At 40.8% G+C, this 12,499-nt stretch overlaps 1 protein-coding gene across 1 annotated transcript in view; it reads left to right on the top strand.

Annotated features, from left to right (window-relative positions):
* Window positions 1–12,499, top strand: part of LOC108801869 (GPI inositol-deacylase-like) — an 83,200-nt gene that overhangs the window by 49,914 nt on the left and 20,787 nt on the right. The window contains exons 11-14 of the mRNA XM_018573783.1: window positions 2,095–2,185; window positions 5,257–5,454; window positions 7,353–7,488; window positions 11,430–11,480. Coding sequence (XP_018429285.1) covers window positions 2,095–2,185; window positions 5,257–5,454; window positions 7,353–7,488; window positions 11,430–11,480 — 476 coding nt within the window. The remainder of the gene's footprint in view (window positions 1–2,094; window positions 2,186–5,256; window positions 5,455–7,352; window positions 7,489–11,429; window positions 11,481–12,499) is intronic.

Below are 12,499 nucleotides of genomic sequence, written 5' to 3' on the forward strand. Positions count from 1 at the left end.
AGTCCATAAATGGATATCCTCTTCCCCACCTACACTAAAAATGTGGCATGCGGAACTGGATAGGGTCATTGCCTATGAGCGCATCACCTTTCAACAACGGGGCACCCTGATACGATTTCACTCCCTGTGGGATAACTGGTTGACATATCGGGGGCAGGACATATCTGCGTAGATGGAGTCTATGTGTCTTTCCTAGCGGCCCTTGATGTATGCACCCCATTACCTGGCCACACCCGTAAGACCGTTGTGTATAAGTGGGTGGGACGGATATATGGGTATGTTCTGATCTTCCTGTAGTGAGTTCACGAGGCTTTCACAATACTTAATGTTTACTGTGTTCTTTAATTGGCGGGTAACATGTTCTTGTCGAAATATGTTTTGTGCTTCCTATGGATATGGATGCTTCCTTTCTTCTTTTTTTTTTTCTTGCTTTTGTTTTTGTCTATGCCCTATGTTTTTCTACTGTGCAAAAATGTAATAAAAACTATTTGATTTAAAAAGAAGACAAATTGTTATTTCATCTTCAGGGCTTCTGTCATTAATTTTTTTGCTGGGTTAGTTGAAAGGTTATACTCGGCAAGTGATCAAACATCAGAATAAGAAACTTTTTATAATGGAATTCATTTGGTCATAAGTAGCAAGGTGAATGGTTCATACAAGTTTCAAACGCATATCAAGAAATACTGAATACCAGATAGTTGTCTATGTCTGACAACCTTGTTCAAATTTTAATCAAAATTTATTTTTTATTTTGAGGACCTGTTTAAATCCTACTCTTCTTTGACTTTCTAATGTGTATGACTATTAGGGTTTAGTGACACAGAAGTACTACAGCCTTCCGACCTTCCTAGCATAGGTCTCACGTTACAGTTTTCCCTTAGCAGTTGGTTTATATGTCTTCTTTAATTATTGCAAATGTGTTTTACATGACAGTTCCTGTAAGGTAATATGCACAGAAATTTAATTTTCTACTAATGGATTGTCACCCAAAACCATCCTATGTCATTACAGAAATAAATCTCCAGGGCCAGATAACTTACACCCACGAGTACTTAGAGTGCTTAGCGAAGCTATAGCGAGACCATTGTTCTTAATTTTCAAGGACACCTGACTGACTGGAATAGTACCCACTGATTAGCTTAAAGCGCATGTTGTACCATTATTCAAAAAAGGCTCCAGAAATAGTTCTATAGTCACGACCTTTCCTGACAGTTTTGTACCTCGCTTTATTTCTGTGAGCTGTTGCATGAGTATAACCAACCGGACCACAGCTTGGGAGCCATCCGCAACAAAGTCCATCATCCCTTGCAGGGTGCTTTGGTGAATACCAGGTGGTTCTTTAGACCGTGCACATCGGCCTTTTTAGGGCATACATTTGCCTGGTAACATGGGGTTCTCTAACTCTGGGACATGGCTATGCTTATATATTTAAATCCACATGACAAACTCTGTGTTTTTCCATTATTGCCCAATATAGTAACTGAATATATAAAAATCGTATACTCAGGATGATAAAGAGTTCGAATGTAATATGTTCATATATTCACAAGGCATGTGTCCTAAGATTGCATAATACAAAAATAGATCCAAGAAAGAACATTCAAATAACACTTTTTTAATCCATTCAGTCATTGATTTTGCTACAACATTGTATGACAGTCATTTAAACTCACACTGAAAACAGCAGTTGATAAATGTCAGACCCAGGGTTCAAGACTGATGCATTTTAATTTCAGCTTCACTTCAGAGCCACAGCTTTTAAAACAAAATAAAATCAGCTCTTCTCCATTTCCAAGCTCCAGAGCTGGAGCCTTGCTGCCAAGTACCAGCCTGGAAAAAGTGGATTTATCCAAACAGCCGGGCACACAGAAGAAGTTAAAAATATTTGCTGTGCTGTGCTATGCTCTGTAAATGCTCAAAATCACTGTATTTATTACACATTATATGCTCTGAACACTGCCATCCCTCAGCTATTTCTATTGATTGAATTAGAAACATTATCTTTTTTGAGTTTTTAATCCTGTAAATATATTTTTGTCTTAATAAACAGTAAGTAAATGTGCATCTGCTTGACTGTTCAAAATTGTATTTCAGGGCACTGCTTGGAATTTGATGCATCATTGGATATGGCTGCCAAGCCCTACAAAGTTGATCCCATTGTAAATATTTGCAGATTTCTTTTAGGGTAAATCACTTTTTTAATTTTTATTTTATTCAGCTGTATACATTTGTGCAAGCATAAAAAGTTTACTAGTTCATAATATATAGTAGTGTAAGTATTTTTTTTTTCAAGCATGTAAAAACATGTTTTCTGGTCATCTGTACTGACTTCATCCTGATTGCCACTACTGATAAGGGTTGCGATTAAAAAGGTAATTTGACTTAGTGAGAGCTGAAAATGTCTGATTGCCAAGATGGCATCAAGGGGAAAAGACTAGAAGCTAGAACTATATCCAGTAACCCTGACTGAGCTTTGTTGTGTGTATTATTTTAAGGTATTGGAAAGGATTAGCACAGCACTATTCATTTGACTTACAAGATATTCTAAGGGTTGTTGTATGAGGAGCATTCAAAGTTGAAATCTGGATGTTGGGAATGCAATTAGCGTCATATTTGGATTTTACAAAATCAACTGATACTGCTCCTCATTAGAGCCTGGTGCAGAAGATGAGGATAAAAGGTCTAAAGCTGCCCATACACCTTACAATCATCGCACGACATTCGTTGTGCGATGGTTGTAAGGTCATTATAATTTTGTATGACCTGCCCATCTTGGACAGGCAGATCATACTTGCAATCATTGCAAGCCCTCCCCGCTAAGGGGAGGGCTTGCGATGATTGGAATGCTGAGCGCGCAGTGTGCGCTTGCGCACACCGTCCCTTGCGGCTTTCCTCTTGCGATCTTGCTACCAACCCGCCGAAAATCGTACGATTTTCGGCGGGTTTTCTAGCATGCTCGTAAGAGGAAAGTCGTGCGACCGTACAGTAAATGCGGTCGGACGCTGCCCATACACCTGCCGATTATCGTACGATCACGGGATCACTTATCAATTATCAATATCAGTACAATAATCGTCCGGTATATGGGCACCTTTAGAGAGAATGTTTGTACATGGGTCCTCTGTCTTTGAACAAATTATTTACAGAAGGTAGTTGTGAACAGAGCATTATCAAAATAGGCTAATGTTAGCAATGGTGTATTATAGGGATTGGTGTTAAGCCTAGTACTTTTTGCTGTCTTTATTAAAGATATGGACCTTACTAAGGGAGGTGACCAAGAACCCGATGGTCACTCTGACTGAGCTCCAAAGATCATTTTTGGAGATGGAACAAAGTTCCAGAAGGACAACCATAACTGCAGCCCTCCACCAATCTGGCCTTCATGGCAGAGTGGCTAGATGGAAGCCTCTCCTTAGTGCAAAACACATGAAGCCTGCTTGGAGTTTGCAAAAAAGCACCTAAAGGACTCTGACAGTGAGGAACAAGATTCTCTGGTCTGATGAAACCAAGATTGAACTGGTTGGCCTCAATCCTAAATGTTATGTCTGGAGGAAACCAGGCACCACTAATCACCTGCCCAATACCATCCCAATATTGAAGCATGGTGGTGGCTGCCTCATGCTGTGGGGGTGTTTTTCAGCAACAGGGACTGGAAGACTGGTCAGGGTTGAGGGAAGGCTGAATGGAGCAAAGTACAGAGATATCCACAATTATAACCTGTTCCACAGCGCTCAGGACCTCAGACTGGGCCGAAGGTTCACCTTCCAACATTACAATGATCCTAAGCACACAGCCAAGACCAGTGGGTCTCAACATGTGTAACTTTAGGACCCACATTTGTCCTTGGTCATTAAGTCGGGACCCAAGTCGCACCACACTGGAATGCACGGCATTGCAGTACTGCGCATGCTGGTGCGAGCGATCAAACTGAGGGAGATGCATTTCGGGTGTGGCAACACAATGCACCTCCCACACCAGAATGCCTGGTAGGTGCTGTTGCATGGTATTGTGCGTTAATCGCATGTGGCTGTGCGATTAACACACTGTACTAGTGTGAATGGGCCCTCAAAAACACTGATAGACCCAAACAATCTCCCCGACACAAACGCATGTTTAATTGTTTTCTTTTAAGATCCACCCAGTCTCCCTACTTTACGAGAACTGGAGTGGATCCTCAGCCTGGGGTCCAGTGTGGACTACTGTGCTGTGAGCTGGAGCTCCATCCATATGTGGATTGCTTGTACAGCTCCCTTGTGGGCGCTGTAGAGATGCTGGGAGCCAGAATGTGAAATCACTCTGGTCCAGGCACTTCTACAGGGCATGCGAGGGAGTTGTAAGCAATGCTCATATGGATGTAGCTCCCTCGCAGCCATAACCCCAGCCCATCCCACCTTTAGCTGACAATTGGCACTGGCAATATATTTTGAATGGCTGCTCTGTGCAAGAGCTGACAGTGCTGCGCTAGGGGAAGGCCTAGGAGCCTCTCAGCTAACACAGTAGAAGGCACAAAGCGACCCACTGAACACGGGGTTGCGACCCACTTTTGGGTCGTGACCCACCAGTTGAGAACCACAGGCCAAGACAACACAGGAGTGGATTAGGGACAACTCTGTGAATGTCCAGCCAGAGCTCTGATTTAAACCCTATTGAACATGTCCGGAGAGACCTGGCTAAGATGGCTGTCCACTGATGGTCCCTGTCCAACCTGACTGAGCTTGAGATGATTTGTGAAGAAGAATGGCAGCAAATCCCCCAATTCAGGTGTGCAAAGCTTGTCACGTCATACTCAAAAAGACTCAAGGCTGTAATTGCTGCCAAAGGTGCTTCAACAAAGTACTGAGTAAAGGGTCTAAATACTACAGTACATGAGACATTTCAGTTTTTTTTCTTTTTAATTAGGGCTGCGGAAATTAACGATTAATCCCTCAATTTAATCGTTAATTTTTTTGATCGATCAAAGTTTTTTTGATCCGTACTCACCTCTCCGCCGGCTTCCGGGTCTTCCGTCGGAGATCCGGTGACGTCACGGACATCGACGTCTCCGGACTCCTCCCCCCTTCCCCAAGTGGCTGTCGGCTAATGAAGTGAAGGGGGGAGGAGTCCGGTGAAGTCGATTGTCCGTGACGTCACTGGACTCCTCCCCCTTCCCTTCGTTACCCGATGAAGCTGCTTGGGCCGGTGAGTACACATATGTATGTTTTGGCTTTGGTATGCTGTAAGGATAATTCTGATTTTTTTTTTTTTTTCTTTCTACAGGTATGACTGGTTTAAAAATACCTGGAATAACTTATTTTTGCCACAGTTGGACTCCTCTGAGCTACATTCTCTGGGATTGTTATTTCCGGTGGCATCTCTTTTTCTCTTCATGTTTGGTACTGGAGTAGCGTACTGGTGTGGGTTTTTTTTTGAGGCCATGATTCGAAGGTTGGCAGTAATATGGATAACTGTTAAAAGGTATGAGTACAAAATCATATCTCTGTTACAATACTGTAGATCTCTTTCTTACAGTAACTAAAGCTGCTTCATTTTGCAGTAACTTACTTTTTGGTTTGCCTCAATCTAAAATTAGGAGAATTTCATTAGCTGATTAACTTCTATGTTGTGTTAAAGCAAACATGTAAAAAAAATGATTCTGGATGTACAACTGGCCAAGGGGCAAAGAAGAATGATTTGCCTGGTGCTGTCCACTATACTAAAATAAATGAATACATACTATATCTTATTTTGGGGATTTGTGATAGAAGTGCAACATGTACATACCTTTTAGTTTAAGAAGGTTCTACGGTTACTCTTACAGATGTTCAGTGGAAGGCTTTTTGGTTCCTTTTGGCCCACCTCACCATTGCCAGTCTGGTAACACTTTCACATTGCTTCTAATGCATTTACTCCATAGAAGTCATCGTTTCATGCACTGCACATATAAGGGTCGACAAGCCTGAAACAGCTGTGTGCAGTTTAAAGTAAATGGTACATTCATTTTATGCTGTATGCCTGGTGTAAACCACCAGTTCTTGATGCACAATCTTAAATTGAGGAATAAATCTCTTTTCTGAATTTGGCTAAAAGTGAGATGCATATGCCATCAGTTTTAAGGAGGCTGCGTTGTGCTTTGGAGTAGAATACTAGTAATGTGGATTTTTTTTTTTTTTTTACATTTTGTATACAGTACAGTATATCTGAATGCACATTCTTAGTATGTGGCTCTGCTCTGTTCATACTAAAGGATTAGCAGGACAATGTTGTACTAAAAAGGACTGTACTTTTGGACAGGTGGATGGTTAAAGCCTATCTAAAGTTGAAAATATAGCAGATTACCAGTTTTTAGATGGGCTGCCTTCATTATTGTTTTTTTCTTTTTTTTTTATCCCTTTTAGTTTCATCTAGTAATCCTGCGCATAATTCAGTCCCAGGTTTGCTGCACTCTCTCCTCCACTGCATCAGTGGAGAGAACCATGGTTACTATCCAGGCTGGACTTGCATGTCTGCCTTAGTTCATAGCCATTACATTTGCATTGATTGGATTAGTAATCTACAAAATAAAGATATCACTGGTTTTGTTGTTTGTTCAGCTCACAGGAAGTGACGAGGACTCTGCATTTCTGGCAAGATTAACAGGCATTTTCTGTACTTGCTGAACATGTTCTCAGCCTGAAAAGTTGAAACTAATGCAATGCAGCCACCTCATCTACGGACTGGTAAACTGAAATATACACTGAGCGGCCAGATTATTATGACCACCCCATCAGGACTTTGTTAGGCCGCCTCGTGACTCCACGAGATGTTGAAAGGTGATGCGAGGAATCTGACACTGCACTGTTGTCCTTCTGTTGTCTTGTACCAGTCTTGCCACTCTCTCAGTTCTGCCCTAACATTTACTAGTCGCTGACGGCCACAATTCGCACGTTCAGACCCAGATTTTCGGCTGACAGTCCAGTCTTTAAACACTTTAACAACAGCTGCTCTTGAACATTTAACGAATTCTGCTGTTTTGCTGATACTCGCTCCATGGTCCTGAGCGCCAACAATCCTCCCACGTTCAAAGGCTGATAAATCGCGTTGTTTACCCATATCTTCAGAAAAAAATCACTTCTACTGTCGTGGTAAACAACCTGCTTCCCTATTTATAATGGTCTGGCCCTCTAGCAACTTTAGCGCAAAATTATAGCTAATTTGCCTACAAACGTCAGGTGGTCATAATAATCTGGCCACTCAGTGTATACATATCTCTATATATGTATTTAGGTTTAGTTATCCATTAAAGTCGCAATTGGGTTTTTATTGTGTGTTGTACACATTTACAAAAATTGACAAATTGAAATGTGTTTTTCCTTAAAAAGATATATTTTTCCTAGAAATACAGATGTTCCACATGAAAGCAGCAGTTTTACAAAGAGAGTTCTTATAGAGGGATCACTATTCTCTATTGTTTGTTGGAGGACTTGTGGAGCATTGAGTATTTTGCTTGTATTTATTCGCTACTTTATCAAGGTAAGATTATAATTTTTAGGTATATGAAATATTCATAGTTCCACTCTGTGCCACCTCTTCACCTTAGTATGAAGTGCGTGTCTCTCTTCTCCTCTGTGTACCCTCTCCATCTGTTCCTCTTTTCTGTCCCATCTTCTCTGTTCCACCTCAGTCTTACAATCTTAGATAAGTTTTATGTCCCAGTGCTGCTGTATTGAATAATATAATAAACTACATAAGGCATATTTATGTCGTCAATTAACAGATGCATAGCTAACAGGAATAATAAGTGGTGCAAAATGCACAAGAGGACCATCTGCACAAAACCGAGAGCGATTTGTGAAGATGGTTTTACCAAAATGTTCAGAATATAAGATGGGTACAATTATGTGTGTAACAACCAGTGGCGTAGCAATAGCTCACACGACTGCTATGGGGCTTAGGGGGGAAGAAGGGGGTCCCATTAGGGGGCTGAATAGGAAATGTGAAGTGTCCAGTATACTGTAGAAGGGCTTGAGTCAGACTTCAGGATCGTCTTGTCACAGATTGCTTACCGAGTGTAGCTTTATTGTCCTCTGAACTTCTGCTACAGACTGAAATTAACTCCGTATGCCCATTGCAGTCACAAATCCCAGAGTTTTACCTCTGTTAAAACCTTATAGGGGGGCTGAGGTTTGAGATTGCGATGGCTGAGTGTGTACAAGAACATTATTCATTTTATCATGATGTAAAATATTATTATGGTTCTTCTTATTAGTGCTCCTATAACTTTTACCCCCAGCTTTGCTCCCTAGTAACGTACGGACTATGCTGACCGCTCTCCTGCTGCCTGTCCTTTATACATCAATTATGCATATTGTCACATTTGACAATGCCAGATACTACAGAGAAAGTTAGCAAGGGACCCCAAAGTTTTGCTATGGGGCTCCCTTTATTTGTAGTTATGTCCCTGATAACAACATAAAAATGCAGTGATTAATACCCAGTGAACACTTATACTAAACATGTTGTGGTTTCTACAACACAAGACCGTACACCACCCAAAGCTGGGCACACCTAAATGCTATTTACTAATGAACCATTTCAGATCTCACACCTGTATACCCTCTATTAACTAGAGCAATTTTTACATTTCTTCTATGGCCCTTTTTGTTTGGCAATAACTTTGTATTTACTTAACATAACAAAGTAACACCTATATCATTTTTTAGGACAAACAAGGCAATATTGTCTTGCAAAAATTATTTGTTTATGCAATTCACAGGCAAAAAAAGTACAAGAACAAAAAAAAAATTCTTCTTTGATCATTGTTAAAATAAAATAAAAATAGTGTTGCTGTAAACTAAAAAGTATACATTCAGTCTATAATTTATCCTGTTTAAAATTACACTAATATTATGATTCTGGTAAAAGGCCTTGCAAAGTTATTTACAAATTAAATAAATTATAAATAAATAAAGGCATTTTTTTTACACAATTTCACAAAAATATAAACATAATGAAAAGAAAGTTTAAATATTACTGGCTAGAAAAATAGAAATAAAAGGAAAAAAATAAGGGTAAGGGGAGAAGAGGAAGAACTTATTTAGGGTAAACTAAGGGTTAATGGGGGGTTAACTAGCAACATATTTTATGTTAAAAAAAAAAACCCAGTTATTTCTTTACTTGTCAGGTCGCTTTAACTGGCATCACATGCAGATCCAATAGTAGAAATATTATTTATGATTCTCAATCTCACAGCAGTGACTGGTCTTCATTACAAGCTCCTGCAATAGTTTAGAAGTTTCACACCAGATTGGCAAAAATACAAAAAGCACACCAAGATCTAAGTAATAATACACATCTTTTTTAGGTAATATTTGTGTATTCCAGAGTTCAGCTTTAAGGCCTATTGTCGCTATAAGCAAAACGCCTGTCACTGGAAAAAGTACAGGAGGTTTATTTTTATTTTTTTTTGGCATATTTGGCATATTACAACTCGTTTTGGCCCCATAGACCCAATAGAAAACGCTTGAAAACGTGCATTTGCTGTGTTTTTTGCGTGTTTTAATGCGCATTTTATTCATATTTGCTCATTAAAGGAGAACTATGAGGTGAGTGCTTTTCACTCACCTCATAGTTCTAGCCGACCTATGACAATGAGACTGTCACATGTTGGCTCAGTAGATCGGGAGGTGAGCGAACAAATACCGACGTTCGCTCTCCTCTCGATTCTGTCACGGCTCTCTGCCGTGACAGGGGAGGGGCTGTATTCCCCCGTCCCCGCTCCGATCCGCCAGCGCTGACTGGCGGAACGGACGGGGGAGGGGGGCGGGTACAGCTGGCTCTGCCTCTAGATAGGCAGAGCCAGCTGTCAGTCACGCAGCTGGGCGGATCCCGGCACAATTGTCGAGATCCGATTCAGCTGCGGCGTCTCAGTATACCGCGAGCAGTAGCTTGCGGTATACTGCGGCGTTTCAGTATACCGCAAGCTGTAGCTTGCGGTATACTGAGCTTAGGGTGACGGGAGGACGCTAGTTTGTGGAAAAGCCTTAACCCCATAGTTCTCTAACATCAGTGAGCTGCAATATGCTCACAAAAACGCGCGATTTGATTTATGAAAAAACATGCGCAAAAATGGTGTCACCTAGGTGTGAACCCAGCCTAAAGGCTAAAAGGCTAACTTTGGACATTTTTGGGGGTTTTGAATGGAGCTGGAAAGAATTGATATTTTTTTTTTTTTGGTTTGTGACCCGTTGGATAGATTTTGTCTGTAGTGGGCTCACAAAGCTATCTCTGCTGTACTAATAATCCCAAGCAGTGTTTTCAGCCCTGTCCAAGTTCTTCCCTGCTGAGCTACAGAACACTTGATGGACACTTTTTTATTTTATTAACACTTTTTTGACAGATTTAATACATTACAGCGGCTACATTTTCAAATATAATTTTTAATAACATCGAATTACAAAATGGGTCTTGCAACAATTATGCTGTATGCTATATTATTTTTGAAAGATTTTTTTAATTTTAATTTTTTTAAAGTGGTGCTACCTTTTAAAGGAGAACTTTAGTGTGCTTTTCACTCACCTCATAGTTCTAGCCAACCTGTGACAATGAGACTGTCACAGGTCGGCTCAGTAGATCGGGAAGTGAGTGAACACATACCGGCGTTCGCTCACCTCTCGATCCTGTCACAGCTCTCTGCCGTGACAGGGGAGGGGCTTGATTCCCCCCGCTCCGATCTACCAGCGCTGACTGGCGGAACGGACGGGGGACGGGGCCGGTACAGCAGGCTCTGCCTCTAGATAGGCAGAGCAAGCTGTCAGTCACGCAGCTGGGCGGATCCTGGCACAATTGTCGGGATCCGCTTCAGCTGCGGCGGCTCAGTATAGCGCGATCTACAGCTCACGGTATACTGAGCCTAGGGTGACGGGAGGACGCTAGTTTGTGTCCTCCCGTTACCCTAAGGAGAACTATGGGGAAAAGCCTTAACCCCATAGTTCTCCTTTTAACCACCTCCCGTCTGCCGAACGTTCAGAAACAGCCGGACAGGAGCCTTCTGGATGCAGGTGGGAGTCTTTAAGCGTCCTTCGTGCTTGCGCACACAAGCGGGAAACTGTATGTAAACAGCCATCACTGGCTGTTTCAAATCCTTGCAAGCGGTCCGGCATCTGTAAAGACACCCGATCGCTTGTATGATGCATCTCTCTAACAGAGGGAGATCAGCACACGATCTCCCTCCTCTCTCCCCCCAGGCCTCTGAATGCAGGAAGTGATGTTAACTCTGAGTTACAACCCTCAGTGGCTGATTTTAGAAACACAGGTTGGACTATGGCCAGGTTCTTTACCAGTCACAGCTTTATGGAAGAGTAGAAAAAAGAAAGCCACCGTTTACCGTCACAGTTTACTGTTCAGTTTTGGTTGGCATAATTGTTTTTCTAAAAGATGTATTTCGTGATTTTCAAAAAAATTTATATTAACAGGTTGTGAAGATGCAGTGTGATCTTTGTAGACACCCTCTGCCAGACAACGGAGTGAGTACATTAAGTTTTATTTTTATGCGTTCAAGCTGTATATTTCTAAAAGTAACTTATGTTTGTAGTAAAAGAATCCATGATACAATCATATTGTAATGTGCAGAGTACACAATATAGTCATTGTAAGATGCAGTAGTTAATTTTTCAGTCTGTGTTCATGTAGTTTTCCAGTTTAGGGACATTTACAAAGGAAAATTAGGAATATACTGTATATATTTAATATAATAAAAATCAAATATTGTTAATGTATAAACTCTTCTTGGACCAGCAGCACATGATCACTTCTACTGAATATGTTAACGTTTTACATAGTTACATAGTATTTGAGGTTGAATAAAGACATTAGTCCATCAAGTCCAACCTATTAGGATCTCATTCTAGGAGTACCTGTACCCCTGTATATTACGGTCCCTTAAGAAATCGTCCAAAAGTTTCTTGAACAATTCCACATTATTTGCTGAAATCACCGCCTGTGGCAGTGAGTTCCAGACCCTAACTGATCTTACTGTGAAGAACCCCCTTCGCCCCATTTACTCCATTTGTGCAAGTGATTTGTTCCCTGTCCCCTTTCTAATAATGACAAAGTAAATTTAATGATGTAATAGTCACATGTTGGGGCATTCCATAGAAATTGTGCAAAATAGGTTTTCCGTGTTTATATATAATTATAATAGTCAATATGGAAAAGCATCTTTGAGCTAACAGTGGCAGTGATGGGAAAATAAATGTCAGAATAAATTCTCAACAATACAAACCATAAAAGTGGAGATGCGCTTGTACTAATAACTGCTGGTTACATAGCAGTGAAATATTTTTTTAAATGATCAGGAAGTATGTTTTTTGTTTTCTGGCCAAGCTTCATTTTATTGGTTGTTTTTTCCCTGGGGGTAAGGATGATTATTTCCAACATATGCATTGTGTTTGCATGATGGATGGAACAACGTGTGTACAAGTTACAATATAAAGTGTACAGAATGACAAATTGAAGGACAGCAAAAATGTTTGCTAAATTATAT

Source organism: Nanorana parkeri, unplaced genomic scaffold, assembly GCF_000935625.1.
Source record: "Nanorana parkeri isolate BGI_ZX_2015 unplaced genomic scaffold, ASM93562v1 scaffold2539, whole genome shotgun sequence".
Lineage (NCBI taxonomy): Eukaryota > Metazoa > Chordata > Amphibia > Anura > Dicroglossidae > Nanorana > Nanorana parkeri.